The sequence below is a fragment of the Austrofundulus limnaeus genome, unplaced genomic scaffold (genome assembly GCF_001266775.1).
Source record: "Austrofundulus limnaeus strain Quisiro unplaced genomic scaffold, Austrofundulus_limnaeus-1.0 Scaffold736, whole genome shotgun sequence".
Taxonomy (NCBI): Eukaryota; Metazoa; Chordata; class Actinopteri; order Cyprinodontiformes; family Rivulidae; genus Austrofundulus; species Austrofundulus limnaeus.
Window position 1 is genome coordinate 70,249 of NW_013953138.1, and position 23,261 is coordinate 93,509.

General features: G+C 38.5%; 2 protein-coding genes across 2 annotated transcripts in view; both read left to right on the plus strand.

Moving 5' to 3' along the window:
• LOC106532229 (protein argonaute-3) overlaps positions 1–23,261 on the plus strand; it is a gene marked incomplete in the record, with an annotated part of 59,177 nt that overhangs the window by 5,401 nt on the left and 30,515 nt on the right. Inside the window, 1 exon segment of the mRNA XM_014028250.1 lies at positions 1,720–1,894. Coding sequence (XP_013883704.1) covers positions 1,720–1,894 — 175 coding nt within the window.
• On the plus strand, positions 5,850–15,535 carry LOC106532230 (protein argonaute-1). The gene is made up of 14 exons (XM_014028252.1): positions 5,850–5,903; positions 6,012–6,099; positions 6,233–6,380; positions 7,123–7,242; positions 7,350–7,472; positions 7,590–7,723; positions 8,072–8,256; positions 8,635–8,795; positions 10,094–10,183; positions 11,733–11,927; positions 12,074–12,208; positions 12,311–12,412; positions 12,544–12,743; positions 12,879–15,535. The coding sequence occupies exons 2-14, from the start codon at positions 6,044–6,046 to the stop codon at positions 12,985–12,987; spliced, it is 1,758 nt and encodes a 585-aa protein (XP_013883706.1). The 5' UTR covers positions 5,850–5,903; positions 6,012–6,043; the 3' UTR covers positions 12,988–15,535.

Sequence of the window (23,261 nt, forward strand, 5' to 3'; positions counted from 1 at the left end):
GAAACGTTTCATTAAAGAAGAACCCGTCCAGAAGACCTATACAACTTTTTTCTTTTTGTTTTAAGACAGAAACTTTCACAGAGGTCAGTTCTCTGAGATCTCTGGAACAGCCTGAACTCTGCAGAGTTTGTTTAAATCTGTGTGCAAGTGTATCTGAAAGAACTGATTATAAGATGATGAAGGATGGTGGTACAGATTTTTAAGTTYGATCTAAATTTCCCCTCTGTTCTCTCTCTGAATTTTTTGTCAAGCAACACAAAGAAACAGGGTTAYATTTGTGTGGATCTTACTCTGAGCATTTTTCTGCCCGCCTGTCTAATGTTTTATACAGTAATGTATGGAACAAAAACAAAAAGTTTTATAATAAYCTTGGATTATTTTAGAAGGTTGAAAATTAAGACTAAAAATTAAGTTTTGTTAGCAAATTTGCTACAATTATGAATAGATTTCTAAAACTGCTACAGTATTTGTTTTAGGAACAGTGTGAAACGTCACAATGAAAAAAAAAACACTGTATTGTCATGTTTGGAACAGATCAATAAATAAAGAATTTGTTGCAAAGTTTTTTCCTAAAGTGAGAGGTGTCTTGATCCGATATCAAAATCGGATATCAGTCCAATGTTAGCCAAAAAATGAATATCAGATTATATTGGCCTGCATCTAAAATCTTAGATATTAGCACTCTGATACAAGAAGTCCRTTAYAGTACGCTCAGGATTTCTATCCAGCAGCTTCTAGATCCAGCATAAACAGCTGACATGATCTTGAATAGTTCTTTTACACTTTAAAAGTATATTTTGTTTTTATTGGATTTATTGAGGTAATTTTCATGGTTTTCTCTTTTATTATTTATGTATTGTATTTAATTTTACAATATTATGTTTAAGTAATAAATTGATCTAACCCATTGGTTAATAATAAGTAGGACCAGTCTTTCTCATAACTACTGTTGTTGACTATTTTATTGTTTGACTTTATCAAAACTTTTAAAGATTCCACAATACAAAAAAAGGTCATAAAAGTATGTTTGATTCATTCTAATACCGTACTGGATCGATATCGGTATCAACCAGTGTTCAAGGCTGCAACAGTGAAGTTATATTTTACAAAAACACTTGGCCATTTTATCAGTTTTTTTTTTTGAAAATTTGACCAAATGCACAAACAAAAGGTGAGGTGAGAACTGATTGGAAAAAATTTCAGAATTATTTTACTAATTTATTCCTTCTTTTCTCCCTTCCCTGTTGTCTTCATTTCTGTCCTTATCTGGTTGTTTGTCTTGTTYTTTGTGTTTTATCCAAACGCTGTTCATCACTCTGTACTGCTCTTTTTAAACACAAATAATGCACCTTTGTTTTTCTCTGGCCTCACACATCTGCTGCACTTGACATTGTTTCCTTTCATTCTTATCATCCCTCTTCCTCCCTTCCTGTCTCTGCTGTTAAAACTTGGGGCCCACTTGAACTTCTGTCTATATTTCCTTCCTGACTTCTGCTCACATTTGTGGCAATTTCTATCACTTTCTCTGTTTTTATCGTTTATTTTGACACCTTGTTTCATCGGTGTTTCTTTTCCTCTTGTGTTTGTTCTTTGTCCGTTTATTCAACCAAACTTTTTATTTTATTTTGACTGTTCACTTTCTTCAATCAAACTCTGCATTGAATCCCCCTCCTCTGTTGCCTGTCGTCCTGGATGCCTCCTTGTAACCTGTCTGTCCAGTGCCCTTGGGGGTCTTCCCCCCACCCCTGCAGCAGGTGTTCCATGCCCCCCGCCGGCCAGGCATGGGCACCGTGGGCAAGCCCATCAAACTACTGGCCAACTACTTCGAAGTGGAGATCCCAAAGATGGACGTCTATCACTACGAGGTGGACATTAAGCCCGACAAGTGCCCACGACGAGTCAACAGGTAAAATAACGTGTGACAGCTTTGGTTACACTTTCAGGTTATTTAATTTGATGATGTTGTCAAGCCTGGTAAAGTTATTGAAGTCCAGCTTTATCTGTCTTGTTCAGCTCCTTGTGGTCACTCAGAGTTAACAGAAATGTAACTTAGCAGAAAAGTGTCTTGTTCCAGATTTATCCAACAGCCGACTTTATCTTGTGCAGAGGTAGCAAAGATTTAAAAAGAGAAATACCCCCTCACACAGACACACACACACACACACACATACGTCTGGTTTGTATATCCGCGTGAGAGTCGTGCATTGACTTGCATTCATGGTTTTTTGGAACTTTTATAGCCTAACCCTGACTTTTCCTCTAAAATTAACCTCATAGGTCACCTGACCTTAAAAATCAAACTTAACTCTATTCACACCTTGGTCCTAAACCTAACCCCCCACCCGTAATTTGCATTTGGACCCGTAGGGACCAGGCATCGGTCCCCATGAGACTGCTTTTTTGGAAAAATTGTCCCCATGATGTAGGAAAAACAAGGCCACACACTCAAACACAAAACTTAACTTCATAAAATTAAGATGTAAATGTAAACACATAACAACATGCTCCATCGACACAAAAATAACTACAATAAAGTGAACCAGTCACAATCATAATTAAAATACCTAAAATACACCACTTGAAAATCATAGGAAATCTTGATAAATTACAACTGAGCTCTAATAGAATGGAAATGAGTGTAAAACATGCTTAATTTTATTTCTTGTTACATGGAAGATGCACGTGTGCCACAATTTGTTTGGTACATTTAGGAAAGCAATTATTATATTTAGCTGGATGTTATTAAGAATATTAAAGAACAGTTAATTTTGTTTTTCTCCCCTCAAAGTGAGAAACGTACATGTCTGTGAAGATGCATCAGAAAGTCAGTTCTGTTCAGCCCTTRTTTTCAACAGTATAATTGGATAAAATAGACAGACTGAAGACTAATAATACTGCTTTTCTAAAATGGGCATCTTGGTTGAAAAGCTTGCCATCTTCCTTCTTCACTAATACATTTTCTTCATGTAACTTTTAGCTCTGTGCWGTTTTTACTGGTTCAAACCAGGTTTTTTTTTTCTTCAGCTAAACCACATTCAGGGAGAAAACAGATCTGATCTGCCACATTTTTGATTTGTCACATTCATTGCTTTAATCTTGGCACTAAACAGAACATAAACCTAAATTTCAATGCTCACAAGGGTGAGCTGCATTCGATGTTGATGTTTGTCATGGCTCCCCAGAGAAGCAGCTCTTTTTAAAAAAAGGCTTTCTTCTGTGCCTTTGATGGTAATTGGCAACCTGACACTTAACTGGTATGTTTCTTCATGTTTGATCTAACAGGATTTTTTTTTTTTTTTTCATGTAGGCCTGAATGCTTTCTATGCTTTTATTACTGCACTAAAATGGTGTCAGGCTTGTGACTGAGGTGGCTGTCAACAACATATGATCCACCATCATTCTCCACAGTTGTCTCGTGGATTCATGTGTCAGGGCTGCCTATTAGCAGGAAAATAAAACTATATTGTCTGTCTGTTTGTCACCAGTCTCACACAGCTTTGACACCAATGTAGTTGCCGATTGCCTCAGAACTTATGATTGCGAATATTCATTTAAAAGGTTTTGATTGGGACATATGTTTGAAAATGTTGAAACCACATTTTTGCAAACATGTTAATATATTTGTCGACTTGTGTTGCTTTGAAAAAATACTTTGTTTTTGTATCAAAGATCTAATGCTAATCAAAAACATGAAAAAGGCACTTTTCTCCCTGCCTATTAAGGCAAAAACAAGACTGACAACTGCCCTCACATCATCCCGTTTAGACCATTAAAAACTGTACAAAACTGGCAGTAGATTTTCAGATTTTGACCTAAAATTGGACAGTCGCGCTGGGCCTTTAATTTAAAACAGTATATGTTTTGAGGAGATGGAAAATAAATCTGTAAAAGCTTTTTTTAAAAGACGTGATAGGAAATGTCTTAAAATACACAAATGATAGTCAGTGTTTTTATTTATTTAAATATATTTATTTAAGTCTATAGGCCTCAGAAAACTTAAAAAGTTGCTAATTGAACATTTTCCACTGGAGGTCAGCTGTTGTTCACCTTCAGTACATTTTGAATTTGAGACACAAAAGGTTCAAAAACGCATGCAACGGTTGAGGCCTTTGACCTTTGCTCTTAAAGCCCCCCACACTTAAACGAAGATTAACGCATTGAACATTGCCCCCCCCCCCCCCCCAATGCCACCTGAACCCTCACTCTTTTTGTTCTTGCCTCTCTCGTCGTGACCACGATGTGTTGCGCCCACCAGATGTATCCTGTTTGATCAATACTCTTATCGTATTAGGAACTCTGTCACAATAAAGCATCATGATGGGAAACTGGGGGTTAAATCGACTGCTTGTGATTCCTTTGGTTTCTATTGATTAAAGCCTTTTTTATGTTTGGGTCCTACAGAGAGGTGGTGGAGTACATGGTCCAACATTTTAAGCCCCAGCTCTTTGGTGACAGAAAACCAGTGTATGATGGCAAGAAGAACATTTACACGGTGCTAGCACTTCCTATTGGGAGTGAGAAGGTACGTTTTTGCTTGCAGGTTATCTTTGTTCTCGTTGCTCTCTATTTTATGTTATGCCTGCTGCTTCTCCAGGTGGATTTTGAGGTAACCATCCCCGGTGAGGGTAAAGATCGAATCTTTAAGGTGTCCATTCGTTGGCTGGCCAAAGTGTCATGGCGCCTGCTGCAGGAGACTCTGGTCAGCGGGCGGCTGCAGGTCCCACTCGACTCAGTTCAAGCCCTGGACGTGGCYATGCGTCACTTAGCCTCTATGAGGTACAGCTAGACCTTTGTGTTTCTTTGATGCACTACCTAAATGTGCACAGTTCCAATGCTGTGGCTGTATGTCAGCATTGTAAAGTCAGCTGTGTTCAAGTTGAGCAACAAGTTGTGATTTTGGCCTTCTTTTCTTTTTGGTATTAAACTTGACAGTCTTTTGTGCACATTAGCAAGGTTCACTGAGTTTCTTTCTGACTTTAGTGACYGCCATACCTCCAGGCATGAGCCACTTCACAAAAGACAATTGTTAGCCGAAACCTGTGTGAAACTGTCAGAACAATGCTGGGTTAACGGAATCATAACTCGCTTCAGGACTTGAAAGTGTTAAAGGAGTTTACAGGCAACAGATTCCAGTTCAGTGACCATGTATCCCATTTCTTCTTCAGCAAGTCTTGAATTTTCTTATTTAACAATTCAACTCCTTCTAATTAGGTACACTCCAGTGGGCCGCTCATTCTTCTCCCCACCTGAAGGATACTACCACCCACTGGGTGGGGGGAGGGAGGTGTGGTTTGGCTTTCACCAGTCTGTGCGTCCCGCCATGTGGAAGATGATGCTTAACATCGATGGTGAGTCACTGAAGACGATCTCATCTCTGTGTGAAGTCATTCAGTGATCTCAGTGGCTTTTACTGACACTGTTGGTTAACATGTACTCCATGACAAAAAAAAAAAAAACGAATTAAATCATGACTGATGTATTAAAAGATGGCATAACTGGCACTTTACTATTTATGTTTTTTTACTGCTTGTAGATATATATATCACTTAAGGCGTAAATGTGGCCAAATCACAGCTTTTATCTAGGAAGTCATCCACTGCTCTCTGTCTCCCTCTAGTGTCCGCCACGGCCTTCTACAAAGCTCAGCCTGTGATTGAGTTTATGTGTGAGGTTCTGGACATTCGCAACATCGATGAGCAGCCAAAGACTCTCACAGACTCTCAAAGAGTTCGCTTCACTAAAGAAATTAAAGGTAAGAAACTTGGTTGTTTTGAAATAACCCAGTGAACATCAGGATGACCCTAAACCAACAAACCTTCTGAAGTTAATTTTATAATTTTCCTCCCAACAGAATACAATGTAAAGCTCATGAGTTACTCTACCATCCCACCATTCAGTGATAGGTCTCTTGACTTTGTTAAAAGTTAAATTTGACAAGATTACTTCTTTTTTTTGTCAGTTTTGGGTGTCGGGTTGTTTTAATGCTTTTCTGTTTAACTTATTGTTTACAGGCTTGAAGGTGGAGGTGACCCACTGTGGACAAATGAAGAGGAAATACCGTGTATGCAATGTTACCCGACGTCCTGCCAGTCACCAGACGTAAATATAAAATAATACACAGATTTTGAAAACCCTTCCCTTCTGTGTTCACATAAAATAAGACTGCAAACCTCCAGTTGGACATTGCAAAAATACATGACGTGAATATAATGCAGGTATTATTTATTTCTAGGTTTCCTCTCCAGCTTGAAAGCGGACAGACAGTAGAATGTACAGTGGCCCAGTACTTTAAGCAGAAGTACAACTTGCAGCTCAAATACCCTCACCTGCCCTGCCTACAAGTGGGACAGGAACAAAAGCACACCTATCTACCCCTGGAGGTAAGATGCAGTCAGAGAGGATTTAATTGTGATAAATACGTTATTTAGAGACTAAAACAAAGCATATTAGAGTCCTTGAATTTTGTGAAAGAATACATATTGCCTTCCGTTTTTCATACCTGAGGTTTAAACTAAGATTATCCTATGATGTAAATTGATTGGAGACTTTGTGTCAAATTATGAAAAGTCTCATGCAACATTGTGAGATGTCACACTCAGTTTGTGTGTTGTGAATACATTTCTCCAAAATTTATTCAGATGTAGAAGTACATCTATTGATTATTTTTAAGTTTTATGAACATTTGTCCTGTGGTTCGTGAGGTATTTTGCTAACAAAGCTGATGACAGAATGGGCAATGGCAAAATTGTAACCAAATTTATTGTACAGTTAGTGCTCAGAATAAATGTTGGCATCAGTTCCAGCTACACAAATTGAAGCCAGTATATTTCAAACTGATTGAGTTAAAGTTATTATTGTGATTTTTAAAGTCAGTTTGCCATGACTGGTTGGTATAACTGATTAATCAGTTGTAGGGAAACATCTAATAATTACTTTTTGACAATTTTCTTAAAATCCATCCAGTATTTCCAGATATATTTCGCTAACACTGAAAAGTGACCATGCACCAAAACACAAGCAAAAACATTTCTTTGCCTTTGGGGATAATTAAATAGTTATGTACACAGAAATCTAAAACTATTTGATGGTCAAACCTTAGTGAATCTCTGTTACTCATTCCAGGTGTGTAACATTGTAGCTGGTCAACGATGCATCAAGAAACTGACAGATAACCAGACCTCCACCATGATCAAAGCAACAGCTCGTTCTGCACCCGACAGACAAGAAGAGATCAGCAGGCTGGTGAGCTTTATTGAAAACCAGCAAAGAATCTAACACATGAAACCATTTGAACTATCGATTTGTAGTTGGAGGGAAGACATATAATTCACATCCTTCATTCTCTGCAGATGAAAAATGCCAACTTCAACCTGGACCCCTACATCCAGGAGTTTGGGATCAAGGTGAAAGACGATATGGCTGAGGTGACGGGCCGAGTGCTGCCAGCTCCTATTCTGCAGTACGGAGGACGGGTAAACACGTCTCATCTGTCAGCGTAGTGTTTTCATGTTGCCAAACATATAATCATTCAAAAACAGCTTTAACAGGGTTTGGTTTAAAAGCTGCTTCTCTTGTTTTTTGTTCCACAGAACCGAGCCATCGCCACCCCCAACCAAGGAGTGTGGGACATGAGGGGGAAGCAGTTTTACAACGGCATTGAGATCAAAGTCTGGGCAATTGCCTGCTTTGCCCCCCAGAAGCAGTGCAGAGAGGAGGTGCTTAAGTAAGTCCTAATGAATAGCAGCAGTGAGGATTATTTTGTTGTTGAAGGAATTAGACGTTTGTTTTTTTCCCACTTCTAACATTCTTTGGCTGAGTTTAAAAGTTTGAGGTAAATTATTAAATCTACTTTTCCTTGCCTCTTTCATGCTTTGCAAGGGAGATAATCAGCTTTGTTCAAATATCCTCAATAATAATAATAATTCAGAATTTTCACTGTTTCAAATTTCTAAATTATGTAAAAGAAAAATCTTTACAAAACTCTTTCAAACTAAGTCAGAGTTATACATTTTAGCTTGCTTTTATTTTAACTTAAATTTATCTCAACTGTACTGTGTGTTTTTTAACTTAGGAACTTCACAGACCAGCTGCGAAAAATCTCTAAGGATGCTGGGATGCCCATCCAAGGCCAGCCATGCTTCTGTAAATACGCCCAGGGAGCCGACAGCGTGGAGCCCATGTTCMGACACCTRAAGAACRYCTAYKCYGGMCTRCARCTYATCATCGTCATCCTGCCTGGAAAAACTCCTGTTTATGGTACTTGAATTTGTTTTCAGACCCTCTTTTTTATGTTAATCAAAAACGCATGTGTATTTTTTATCAAAACAAAAAAATAATGACATGCAGTGGTAAGTTTACAGCTTTAAACTCTGTTATATTCTTTTTGTATTATCAGCAGCGTATAAATAAATGACTTATCAGTGAGCTTTGTTTCTATTTACATTCAAGTCCCTGTGTTGTTTTTCCTAGAGATATTCTCACACATTAACAGYAAGAGAGGAGGAAGTACACATCCTTAAAACAAACAGCAAATTACAAATGGTTTTCAGAAATACCCTGTTATAATACCATCAAGTCAGATTACTGCAGTCTTTATTGTTACGTGTTGWSTAATTTCTAAACCCTCCTCTTCAGCCGAGGTGAAGCGAGTGGGAGACACCCTGCTGGGCATGGCCACCCAGTGTGTTCAGGTGAAGAATGTAGTGAAGACGTCGCCTCAGACGCTCTCCAACCTCTGCCTCAAGATCAACGTAAAGCTGGGAGGCATAAACAACATCCTGGTGCCTCATCAAAGGYAAGTTTCTGTTTGACCGGTGTTTTATGTCTTGTTTTTTAGATGATAGATAAAAAACACGTAGAGCATGTGAATGATTTTTATGCCGTCTATTGCTGTATTTTACACTCAACGTTGGGGAAATCGGGTAGTTCAATGTCTGTTTTGTTTTTTGTTTTTTCCAGAGTTGTAAAGTAACAAAGTACAAATACTTTGATACGTAACTTAAGTAGAATTTTTGGATATCTGTACTTTACTTGAGTTTTTAGCCTACTTTTTACTTCTACTTCTTACATTTTCACACAATTATCTATACTTTCTACTCCTTACATTTGTTTAAAAAGGCAAGAAGTAGAAAGTTATTACTTTTATTTCATTTTTGCTTTTTTTTCATTCCAGCTTGTTATTGTAAAAAAATAAATACAATCCATATAAATTGTGCCTCATAGATGGAGTGAATTTAATTGTGGTTGAATGAGAAGTATAAATACACTGCTCAAAAAAATAAAGGGAACACTTAAAMAACGCACGCTARCTCCCGATCTTAATCAATGAAATATTCGCATTGAGTACTTTGTTCTGTACAGAGTTGAATGTGCTTCACAAAAGTTTGATTTACTTGGAGTTAGCGTGCATTGTTTAAGTGTTCCCTTTATTTTTTTGAGTAGTGTATATAAAACTCTGATACCATATTAGTTTGTACACACATTAAAATAAAAGTACTGTACTTAAGAAGTATTTGTATTTCATGAATTATATTATTGCATTTGGCCACAGCTCTCAGATACATTTTTATTTTGGAAAAATATTTTGTGCAGCCTTGATATATGTATATAAACTGAAACAGCTGAACTAGTGCAGCCTAGATTTAACATAAATTAGTTATTTTAATAAAATATAGTAATTTCTGCATTTTTTCGGGGAGGTCACCTCCTAATAAATGTCATTATGGAAAATCTAACTGCTCATTTTAAATCAATACTTTTACTTTTAATACTTAAAGTACTTAAGACTTTTACTCAAGTAATTTTCCTAAAGGAGACTTTAACTTTTACGAAAGTTAATTTTGTTGCGGTACTTGTACTTTTACTCAAGTATCACTTTGTGGTGGTTTATATAATGCTGTTTTTTKTCTAGTTTAAAAAATACTACAGATCTGGGTTTTTAAAGTTCTATTTTTTGTCCAGTGTATTTGCAGCCCTCACAGTTTTTGCTGAGTAACATGTCAGCATTTCTGCATGTGATGATATTGTAAGTTCTTTAAAAGATCCTTTGCCTTCAGTGTAAATTGCGTCTTTCCCCCTCATGTGTKCCTCAAGGTCAGCAGTGTTTCAGCAGCCAGTTATCTTCCTGGGAGCAGATGTCACACACCCTCCAGCTGGAGATGGAAAGAAGCCCTCTATTACTGCTGTAAGTCTCAYACCTTCTTTAAAACAATACTACTGGAACCTAAAGACAATGTCAGGAAAAGAAAGGGAAACCCAGCCAGCCTCTTGTCAAATCTGGAATGCACATTAAACTCGTACATTAAGATGAGATTTAAGCTCTGATAACTAGTGAATCTATTTTATCTTTTATTTGTTTTGAAAATAAGTGATGACCCCTACAGTTTAAACATTTAAGTTAATCAGAAAGGGTTCTGATATCCTAACTTTAAATCTGTATTTTATAAACCTTTAGGAGCTATAACTTTAAACCTGATTGTCTGGTGTTTCTTATTACAACCTTTTCAGAGACACAAGAAAATAATTCAGTGAATTATAGTATTTATTACGACTGTAAACCAAAGTACTTCTGAGTTTAGTCACTAAGTCTTTTTTTTCTTTCTTCTATCCTGGTTGTTGAGTTACCAAGATTGTCGGAGCCCTCGTTTTATAGTCAAATAAAAATAGCACGAACGTGAATAATGCAAATTATTTCCAGATCTCATTAAAACACCAGTTGTGGTTGCTTAGAGACTGTGACTCAAGGCAGCTACTGCTCGCTGTAACGCAGGTAAAAAGAGAATGCCAGAGCTATAAATAGTATGCTTGAAAGAAAAGAGCTGCATCATTTTAATTTCAAAACACAAATCAAACTTGAATAAAAGTTACATGATTTCATATTCAGCTCATTTGTCTGTTTTAATGGTTTTAAATGAAGTATTAAAAAAGGTTTGTGATCATTTAGGATAGGTATTTTAATTCATTTGTCTTTTAAAGACTTAATCTTTTTTTTATTAAAAAAAAATAATTTAAATATTGAATACTTTAATTATAAATTACTGTTTTAATGTTTAACTTTAAGGTATCAGAGTGATTCCAAACACTCAAATGTAACTTAATAGATCAGGCTGAAAAAGATTTTAAAACGTGTTTTTTAATGTTATGAACACACAGGAAACACGCAGACTCGCTCTGTCTTTCTAAATCACGTCATGAAAAAATAATTACAGGCAGTTTGTCTTTTGTTTTGCCTCCAGTTCACAGCTGAGGCTGAAGAAAGGAGTAGTAAGGGTGGAGTCGGTTCAGGGTATAAGGGAAACAAATGGCTCATCACTGACTCACATTGAAAAGGGAAATGACGCCGACTCTCGTCTGCGCTTGACCTCAGCTCAGCTGTGGTTGGATGTGTTGTTGCCTAGCAATTGTGACAAATGATTGARTCAGGCAGCGAGAGGATGGGAGAGGAGAGTGGATAGTGTTTGCATCATCCAGCTTGGGAACTGCTGAAAAAGGATGATTGYAGCGTTTTTGATAAGAGAAAAATCCAACTTTAATGCTGAGCCTCACACACTTTTCACATGCAGCRTTCAAGGTTGGCCGTAGTTTCGACAAACAAGGGGATAAAGGAAGAAAATGACGCATGGAAGGACGTTAACACTGAAGCAGTTTAAGTGGAAATAGGAGTTTATACAGTTTCTATTTCTATGGCCCTCGATGAGTACCATGTTCAGCTGTTTGCACACCTGTTCTTCCAGGTGGTAGGCAGTATGGACGCCCATCCCAGCAGATACTGTGCCACAGTCCGCGTCCAGAGACCCCGGCAGGAAATCATCGAAGATTTATCCTACATGGTGCGGGAACTGCTAATTCAGTTCTACAAGTCAACCCGCTTTAAACCCACCAGGATCATTTTCTACAGAGATGGTGTTCCTGAGGGACAGTTGCCACAGGTACTGTTTTTAAACACTGTTTAAAAACAGTGTTTTAAAACTGTTTTTATATGTTTGATTTCTCAGTGTATTTCTTTGCACTGATAGAAATTGTGTTTCAGTGTTTTTCTCAGCTTGACTCCTAATTAAAACCCTTTTCTGTGTAGATTCTCCACTATGAGCTCCTGGCCATCAGAGATGCATGCATAAAGTTGGAGAAAGATTATCAGCCTGGTATCACCTACATCGTGGTACAGAAACGCCACCACACACGCCTCTTCTGTGCTGACAAGTCTGAGAGGGTGAGCAAACAATTTTTTCTTTATATTTTATTAAATTTAAATTTAGTTGATTAATTTTATGTTTTTTGGGGGGTAATGGACAAGTATTGTTTTCATTGACAGATTGGGAAGAGTGGGAACATACCTGCAGGGACTACGGTGGACACCAGCATCACTCATCCCTTTGAGTTTGACTTCTACCTTTGCAGTCATGCAGGCATACAGGTATTATTAACATAAATATTTTAGTATTTCACAGACGGTTGTGTGAATGCATTTTCTTAATAATTAGTCATTTTCATCCCGCTTCTTAATTTTTGTCTGCATCTAAAAAAAAAATCCTTCTCTGACCCCAGGGTACCAGCCGGCCATCTCATTACTACGTCTTGTGGGATGACAATCGTTTCACAGCTGATGAGTTGCAGATTTTAACCTACCAGTTGTGCCACACATATGTTCGTTGTACCCGCTCAGTTTCCATCCCCGCCCCAGCCTACTACGCTCGTCTCGTGGCCTTCCGAGCTCGCTATCATCTAGTAGACAAAGAGCATGACAGGTTGGTGTGCTGACATTTTTAAAATTAAATTTATGGAWAAGATGAAGTAATATTCTAAGCGGAGTTTTCTTCTGACACGCATCAAGTGTTACGGGTTTGTGCTCAAGCTCTTTTTTTTTTCTGTTGTCTTTGCAGTGGAGAGGGTAGCCACGTATCTGGTCAAAGTAACGGCCGGGACCCCCAGGCGCTGGCGAAAGCTGTTCAGATYCATCACGACACGCTGAGGACCATGTACTTCGCCTGAGCTTCACCAGCCATCATCACCATCGTTCCCTCCCACCTCATTTCTACCTGAGCGGGCAGGAGGCCCACTCCCACCTCATCCCCATCCCTTATTCCCAACAACTGCCCACTACACATCCTCCACAAACGTGCCAGTTTGTTACTCAGACCCATGAAACACAACACTCCTCTCCTGTAAACACAGCCAGAATGCAGCTTCATGCACTCAAAATGTTTTTTTTTGTACTTTTTTTACTTTATCAGGACAGTTGTTTTTTTTACGTTGAATTGTTTTTAATTGTGGACATTATGTGATTTTTCTTGTACGCTACCTTCACACTCCCATCTAASTAAGTATGCAATACAAATGGGAGGAAAAATGGGCGTTAAAAAAGGGGTGGGTAAAAAGTCCTGAAACCTTTTTAACTGCCACCACAATGCTGCCTCTTTACCCATCCGAACGCCGGATGCCAGTGTTCCAAGCCCCTTAGCATTGGGGTCCTCCAAAGGGGTGGTACTGAGCACGCACACTTACATGTATGAATTTGTATTTTTTTTGTGTTTTTACATCATCATGAAAGACATTCATGTTTTTAATGTTTTGAAATAATGTTATTTTTTTAAAGCAGCCTTGAGGAGTCTGAGGTATGGTACATTAGCACTTAGCGTTAGCATGTAGGTGCCACCAGTCCCGCACATTGAGTTTTAGTCATGTGAGGTTGTCACCTGGTCTTTTAAATTAGCAGACTGGAGGAGGAGGTGTAGCTGTATAGATGGAGGAGCAGTGCCGTTGCACTCTGTCCTCGTTGGCCAGTCCCTAGGGTTTTAGTCTATAGAGGCAATTATAGCATAASTGTAGAGGGACCATTTGCATAGAGTGTATCAAATATACTTGCACCCCATGCACCTACCAGCATTATTAACCAGCCAAAAGTGATGCCAACCAATTAAAAAGGGGCACTTAAGCAGGAAGGTTACTTCTGTATTCATTGCTCTTTATGATTTGAGGCACTTTTTGTTTACTTATTGATTTTTTGTTTGTTTGTTTTTTTTACTTCAGAATTATGAACATCTTTTGGAAGACTTGAACCAAACTATTTTACATTTCTACTGTCACACTTTAATTGCTTTCAGAAACGAGGCAATAGGCAACATTATCCTGTAGATTTGACAACAGGCAAACGTGGAGTTTGCGAACACTCAAGTGCTGCGCGGCTGACGCTCCATTCAGCCGCTGAACTCGCTTCGATCGTTCTGCACATTCCTACTCGTGTCAGTGGAGATGACGCCACTCAGCGCATCTTACCCTTCCAGTGGCAGAATTCTTCGCATACCTGTACACGCCTACCTTCCACCGGTCCTGTTTTCACTCACGGCTCTTCCTTCTGCAGGCGTTTACTGCTCATGCCCTGGGTAATGAAAGCACACATACACTTGGTTTCCCTTTTTAGCATCTAGTGAAAAACAAAGTCATGCACTTGCCCTCTTTGTTTTCCTTCAGGCCAAACTATCACTCATTAGCCTTTCCACCACTTTCTGTGTTTGCCATTTGTTTTCACACGCAATCAGCATCTTCTGTCCCAATCCTCTAGTCTGTGTTAGCCAATCCCTATTGGTGCTCTGTGTGCATGGGCGTCACAGATGGGGGATTGCTCATTGGACAGGGAGGGTCTCTATTACTATTTAATAAGCCCTGCCTTTACATCAACTCACTCTCTGGATTTATATATAGAAAAAAAATGCATGTAATTATTTTTTAAATGACTGGATATTCTGAGCCACCTTACTTTGGTTTTCTTAGAGATAGGAGCCTTGTGCTCACCACTGCCTGTCAATTGTTTTGCCTCGATTGTGTAATGGTGATTGAGACTGATAGTTTTTGTCATTTTAAATATTGTGACTATTGTCAGAGTGTATCCTCAAGAGGGCACTGTGGAGACGGTCTCAAAATTCCACCGCAGCTGCCCTTAAAGCGCCTCAAATCTYGTCTGATGGTCAAAACCCCTTAAAGTTGAAAGGGGATCGAAAAAAAGAAAGAAATCAGACGAGTTTGAGTTTAAAATCATATTTATGAACTTGCATAATCCAAATGCCTTTGTACACCGGTTTACTGATCCTTCATTGTGTCCAAGGTGATTTGTATATATGAAGATATCATATTTACATGTTATATATTTTGGCCCGACACATGCTGGGCCTTTCACAGTTGAGGCCAGTGTTTTACTATATTTAAATACAAGACTGGGGTGCCTCCCAGCACCACTAAACCAGATGCAGTTCTTCACTTACTGAAGTCACAAAAGCACCTTGCAAAGGGAGGCACAAGAAATGCCGTCACCCTGGAAATGTATCGTGGACACAGGAGGGTTCACTCCTCTCCACACAGCCTCACGGTCTGACTAAGCAATATCGTAGCCACTGATCAATAACAGTCCTTGGCAAAGCACTTCCCAATAGATATGAACGAAAAGACACTGAAGCATATTTCTTTGGTTCTGTGTGTGATAGTATTGGAACTCTGTTGGGGAGGGTTATTTTTTAATAAAAATAAAATTGTTTTTTATTACTTCTGYAGGGTTTTTGACTTGTTTCATATTGTGTTATTTCATTTGTAAAACGTATTTTAACTGAATTCAGATGTTATGAATTGTTTAAAGGTACTTGTTGCAGACATGAAGACTGACATTTTTTCCCTCCCATGAATGGATGAACTAAATTTGTGATTGAATGCCAACTACCATGTTTATTTACCTACAGAAACTGCTAAAATGACTTAAAATAGTTCAGATGTACCTGTCTAGCTGTTTTACAAAGACTGCCTGTCAAACTCTCTATGGTACTCCATCATCCTGTCACMTTGCATTTAGCACCAGATAGTCATATTTCCACCTTCTCTAAGATTAAATGCTTGCCTGATTTCACCTTATTTATAAACCTACAAGGACCAGTGTAGGTCAGTCTGCTTTGTTTACATTAAGTGTGGACCCGTATTTCAAAAATGCTTTCAATATATCTGGAAAAGTAAACAGTAAAACCACGTTTTGGCATGGTAGTTCCGCATAACTTTTTTTTAAAGGTTTTTATTATATGCAGTGAGGGCTAGGGTTGGGCATAATCATATCGTCTGTAATTAATCGTCAGGAAAACAATCGATTATTTTTTGGCACTTGATGATTAATACGATTAATGCCACCAGGCTGACTGACTGGAGATTTCCCCGAATATTTAAACAAAAGTTCTGTCATTTATTTATCAACACAATTTAAAATTTGAAGTAGAGCCTGAGGTCTGTGATTTTGACACAGTTTGAAAAAGATTTTTACGAAGAGCAAATATTTCCCACTAAATTGGTCATGTGACTGGGACATACTCCAGGGGGATTAATCGTCAAATTAAWCGTTATCGGATAAATACCACAATTAATCGTGATTAATTTTTTTTGCCAATATCTCCCAACCCTAGTGAGGGCTTTTAAATAAGACATGCCTTTTATYTATTCTATCTATTTTAATTATCTGCTGATTTATTCATAAAGGTGGGATYAATCCAGGCTGAGGGCGGAGTCAGCTCTGACGTTACAGACGTCAGAGCTGACTCCGCCTTCAGCCTGGATTAGAGCCCGCCTCTTCCTGTCGGTGTCAGAAAGGGAACTTCACCATATTTAGCTGGCTTACCGAAGCCCTGCAGAGTTCTGTCAAGCAGCCTGGAAATCTTGACTCTCRTCGGCGGATACAACGCGGGGTTGACAGCTTTGTGACGGCAGCCGGACACAACTCGCTGACGACGACGTCGATGGAACACGGTGCCTGAGAAGGGAGCCTGTCTTAACAGCTGTTTTCTTTTTTAACGCGATAAAAGTAGCCACCGACTCTGTCATTAGTCCTAACTATCAGCCGAGCTAGCCTGCTAGCTAATTACTTTAGCTTCTCCGTCGCTCGCTGTCCCGCAGTTAAAGTATCTATGTCCTTTCTGCTGAAGGTCCGCTGTCGGTAGGGATTCATTTGGACTCCGTGACCCCGCTGTGATGATCTCCTGACAGCCCCTCTCGTCGGTTCCAGCCACTTTTCAAAGCCTGGCTAGCTAAGCTAACTTAGCAGGATTTTACTGCCMTAGTAGCCACTAGCTTTCGCCGTGGCACTGAAATCCGATTTCAGACGCTGACGTTGTGCAAACAGTGTTTGTTTTTTTTTACGGAGACGTCAAAACCCCTCGGGCCGGGGAAACGACCCCGTTGACAGGACGGAGGGAGCGGGGAACATCGGAGACTAGGACAGTTCGTCTCTGAACGGACGCCGAGAGGCGCTGTACTGCCCGAGGAGGAGACACCGGAGTTGACGGAGGAGCATCAGACATTTGACATCTGTGATCCGGGAAGTGAACCGGGCAGGGACCTCATGAATGGAAATCGGAACTACAGGTAATCCAGTCCACAGCGTCTCTTTCCCACAAGGGAGACATTACACTTATAATTTGTGAGATGAAACAGCAGTCTAAACGTAAAATCATCTTGTTCAGTCTAACCCTAAACCATCTCATAGAGTATGCTTTTATTCTATTAAAATGTTCACATCCGCATTTGTTTGACATTTGTTTCCAAACTTGTTTAAAMCAAAATGAAAATTTAATTCAGCTTAAAGTATCTCTGATTAAAATTTGAAGTTGAGTTAAATTATCTTAAAACATCTGTGAAATCAATTAGGCTGATTTATCATTGCTCATTAAACTCCTTTAGGTAATTGTTTCAACTTGCAATTTATTTTTGGTCAAATTAAAATGAGTRTATAGGTAAACTTTTGTTTCATTGAAGTTTATTTGGATTTTGAAGTCTTGAAATCTCTTTAATGTGGTTAGAAGTGTCTGATCATTTGAATCAAATTCATTAAATTAAAACAGGGCTGCCTTTTTTAAGTTAAATGTTCATTTCAGCAGAATGAATGTGACTTTGTGTTCGTTGTCTTGGTTCTAAAGGAAATTTAGTTGTGGACGTAAACAAGATTTAACATAAGATGCTCCAGAGATTATTACGTTTGGTTTAAAGAAATCCTTAACTTTATATAAATGACAGACTGTCTCTAATTCAGCACACAATTGTGTGTGTGGTATAAATTAAGTAGACCAGGGTAATTAACAAAACTGTGATGACTCAAACATCATTCCACCCACTTTCCTGCCTGACCTTCAAAGTGAAGTAGACATACTGTATATTTCTAAAACACTGAATTTCAATTTGGCTTATTTTGTAGTAGTTAAAAAATCATTTAATTTCATTACAGCAACTTCACCTTTAAACCTAATAATCGCTGACTGATTTTAGATGGCCACTTTAAAAAAATGTCAGCCAGTAGAGCTGGGCGATATGATCAAAATTTTATATCACGGTATTTTCAACATTTTCACCAGTTTCACGGTATTTGACGGTATTTTTCTTTTCATCACAGCTCAGCTGATAATAAAATGTACAAATCCTGCTTATTGACTTTTTTCTTTTACTGTACCTCTGTCTGTGTCTCTGTTTCCCTCCTCTGTGTCTGTTCTTTGACTGGTGGTTGGAGACAGTMGTCACGCATTTTGGTCCAGTCGTGAAGGAGGAGGGTTAAGAAAAGATTATGATCGGGTTTATTGTTTTATGTTATTTATTAAAGCTTATCAGCATGACTCTCCTTGCACACCAGTCAATTCCAACTCCACTACGAACTACTTCCTGCAGGCTTTTCACAATAAAACCACGTTAAGTCTCAATCAACATAACGTCTCCATATTAACTAACCGCGTTAAATCTAACTGTGCACGTCACTGAAGACGTGTTTACTACATTCTGCGACGGCGAAAACGGGATGTTTTTCTAAACGTCAGTCAATATAAGCAGCAGAATTGCCACCCGCTACTCCAAACATTAGCATGCTAACGCACATAGCGGTGCAGCAAGGAAAAATGTCCCCCGGGAAACAACAGTTCACTGGCGGCTGCGACGAAACATTCCGCTATTTAAACCGGTATGTCCGGTATTCAAAAAATTCATATCATAACAAATAAAAACCGGTATTCGGTACAAAACGGTATACCGCCCAGCGCTATCAGCCAGTCATGCCTGTACATACTGATACTAATCAATCAATTAGATCAATAAAAGTGCAGCAGCAGCTGCTACAGYCAGTTTACAATTTAKTTTTGTTTAATGAAATCTTTGTTTTACATACACCTTTCACTACCCTTTATCTCTAAAAATCATTGACAGTAGAAGTCAATTCTTCTACCTCTCTCTTTGTCAAACTGACATAATATGATGAAATTTTCTAAAAGCAGTAACAATTCTACAGTGTAAACACAAATTTGTGTGTCTGAGTTTTAGGTTTTGTAACCAGTTTCTCCATCTCTATTATAGTTTTTTTTTCTTTTCGTGCATCACAACAAAAATATGTCAGCTAATCTCGATTATAAAGGTGTCCCTGGGTGGTACTGAGGAGGTGGTTGTTGCGTCATCAGCCAGGTGTGGCGTTCATCCTGTAGCCTCTGAAGATAAACTCGGCAAATCCCTGCATTAGTAGATTTCTTTTACAGAGGAAGTGGTCACGTGTGACAGATGATGAACTCTGTCCTTTTGAGGTCCTTGGGTCTYAATTTGAAAATTAACCCCGACTGACTCAGCATTTTTAGCAGTAGACTTTCAATGTGTAGTTTGGTAAACATGCTTGTTGGGGCTGAAAATGCTGAATCAGGGGTAGGAATAGGTTGAATTTCATTCTCAATCTTTTTTTTTTCCAGAGCCTATACATAAGTCTCAAAGTTCACTAATTTGTGTTTGCTAATTCGCAGCTGTGACCTGATGCCAATTTGTGTCTTGATCCAGTGATGAACACTATTGTCTGGCCAAGWTGAAAGTTAATGTTTTTCTTTTCTTCTTTCTTTTGAACATAGTGGCAGTTAAACAGCCTGAGAAACACCTGGCTTTGTCTCCACTAATGGAAGCTTTCCACTTATGTGACCATAAACTGAAAGCTAGTTGCTCTTGATTAGCCAGTGATACGTGATACAGCATTTGGGTCACAGCCCGCTCCCTCCTCCTGAAGAGATCCCTCTCAGCTGGCCATTCTTCYATTAAYATCAAGTCCTCCTCAACTTCACAGMATYRGAAACAAAAGGGACTGCAAAGTGTTTTCCCGACAGCTAAGGAGATAGTCATTCCTTACAAAATGCAAATACACACGCATAGTAGTGATCTGTAATTTAGGCCAAATGACTAATTTTGCTGTGACACATGTCCACCAAGATGTACTGTATGTTACAATACATAGACATTGGGCATAGACATAATGAAGTATTCAGATTACCTCTTAGTATTTGTTTTTTTTAATGCCACTTTTTTCCATTTATTTTTTTTTGTTTCATTTTGGTCTTCTACTATCCTGGCCCTTGCCTTCCTACGCAGCTATGCTCAATTCTAGTTTCCCTTCAATGCTCCGTCTGGGACTTATCCCATTGGGATGGATTTTGCTGGCAGATTTTTAGCCGGGCCAATCAGAGAACAGAACGTCAATTTTCTGTGCAGTGTCTGCTTGTAGTTTTTTACCTGGGCCAATCAGCAAACAGAGGGTGGAGTTTTGAATGACGTCGATGTTCTGCGCAGTGTCTGCTAGTTAGTTTAGCATTCAGCAGTGGAGGAAGAGAATGAAGCCAGTCTGTGTTGATAAGGCTTCCAAATTAAATTAAACTTGTCTGACAAAGCAGCAGCTCTCATTTACAGTCGTCTCGTTTGGCTCGGTACTTTTCTCCTCTCAGTAGGGTTGTTTACAGCACACGCGATTTCCGGTTAGCTTCTTAGCTTAGCCTCGTTCACACCGACAACACACACATGCTTCAGCAGAGGCCACGCCTCCTGCAAGAAACACCTCTCTATGCAGCAAGTCCAGACCCTTGTACGAAGCAAAGTGAAGGACAGGGTCTGGTTTTTACCAGGCTAGTCTTCTACCAATGTACTGCTGAAGCTTCTCAAAAAACATGGCTGCCATAACCTGGAGACCTGCCAGCAGTGGATGTTTGCTTRCAGCACCCTGAGAACACATCACATGCAGTTTTCACAGAGTTTAGTGCTGTCCATCATTGCTTTAAATGTGTTAGTATTGTGGTTAATGCTTTCACTTCAGAAGAAATTAATACAAAAGCAAGTTTTACCATAAAAATATGCTGTTGGTTGTTGTTTAAATGGCAGTCCCGTTCAGCTAACCGCCACAAGTCAACCAGTGAGCCCTGTGCTGGGGTAAATGATTAAAATTGATSCCTCCATTGGTCAGTCAGTAGTTGGAGGTTAAAGCTGATCGCTTGGCTCGCTCACATACCAACATGGCAACATATGAGGCGGGAAAAATACGGCCCTTCAGAGCTTGATACCAGAGATAAGTGGGCTAGCTAAGCTAATCAACTACATTTAAATGGGTTAACATCAGTATTCCCACATACAGCTTGGAACCAGTTGATGTAAAGTTAAGAGTCTAACTTCATTTTTTTTCTTTATCATTTGTGAACAAAAAAACAATATTTTTCCTTAATATGTCAATGCATCATAAACAAAGCTGTGGCTCCTTTGTGATCAGAACAGTACAAAGTGGCCATTTTTGCATTATACTTTTTTATGAGCACTGATGAGAACTTTTAGTTTACTTTATGCTTCTAAATTAACTATTTTAAATTTTCCACACAGTATTTTTTTCCCAATTGCTGGCTAGTCTTTAAATACCTGAAATGGTGGATATTTTTATCCGTTCAATGTTTTTTGCCAAAGTAAAAACTTTWAATCTTTACTCAGATGTAACAAAGTCAGGTTATCGAAACTTTCAGCATTAACTCTAACATTTTGTACAACTCTTACTAGGTTTTTGCCAAATTAACAATGTAAAAATTAGAAGTATTTGTCAAACGGTTGTACATTCTGGGCATAATCAAAGGACAACTTCTGCCAGTTTATCAAAGGAATTATATTAGTTTAGCTAAACTAACACATTTGGTCTATTAGGACAAGCTGTTTGCTGGAAGACAGTAAGATGGCCTGTACAGTAGAGAGGGAGGGGGCTTCCCACACTCAGCTCTCCACCTGTCACAGGAACCAGGTGGGATTTTAGTTGGCTGGAGATGACTCAGCTTGGTGTGAGACAGCTCTGGTTGAAGTAGATTTTATAGTTCATTAAAACTTATAAGTGAATATTAACCAGTGTTATACCACAAAGTGATACTTGAGTAAAAGTACAAGTATCTTACCAAAAATTTACTTTTGTAAAAGTTAAAGTCTCCTTTTGGAATATTACTTGAGTAAAATTCTTAAAGTATCTGATATTTTTGTACTTAAGTATTGATTTAAAATGAGCAGTTAGATTGTCCATAATGACATTTATTAGGAGGTGACCTCCTAAAAAAAATGCAGAAATGACCATCGTATTAAAATAATTAATTTATGTTAAATTTAGGATGCACTTGTCTAGCTGTTTCAGTTTATATACATATATCAAGGCTGCCCAAACATTTTCTCCAAAATAAAAATCAATCCAAGGGCTGTGGCCAAATGCAATAATATAATTCATGAAATACAAATGCTTCTTAAGTACAGTCCTTTTATTTTATAATGGTTATGTCCTGCTGGAGTGTGACATGATTTGTTTGTGTATAAACTAATACGGTATCAGAATTTTATATATTTATGCTTCTCATATTTATACTTCTCTTTCAACCACAGTTAAATTCACTCTACCTAGGAGGCACAATTTATATGGATAGKATTTATTAATAAGCTGGAATGAAAACAAGCAAAAATGAAATAAAAGTAACAACTTTCTACTTCTTGCCCTTTTTTTAAAAAAATGTAAGGAGTAAAAAGTACAGCTAATTGCGTGAAAATGTAAGAAGTTGAAGTAAAAAGTAGGCTGAAAAATAATTACTCAAGTAAAGTACAGATACCCCAAATTTCTACTTAAGTACGGTACCAAAGTATTTGTACTTAGTTACTTTACAACTCTGATCTAACTATTTTCCTAATGCTAATATATAATATGTTTTGTCCACCAGTGCTTTGCCCTTCTGGTATGGCCTCTCTTATTTTGTTGCTCCCTCTTTCTCACAGTCCTGAGATTCCCGCCTTTTTTTTTATTATTCACAGACAGTGACAACCCCCAGCGCCTCTTTCTTTTCTTTGGTTAGTGCTTCTGTTTCCCTCGCTGTGCCCCAGTGGGAAACTCTGCCTTCCCTGTCATTCTCCTTGTGCGTCGATTCTCTGTGGATTTTGTACAGACAGTAGGCTCAGCTTTTGAGGGA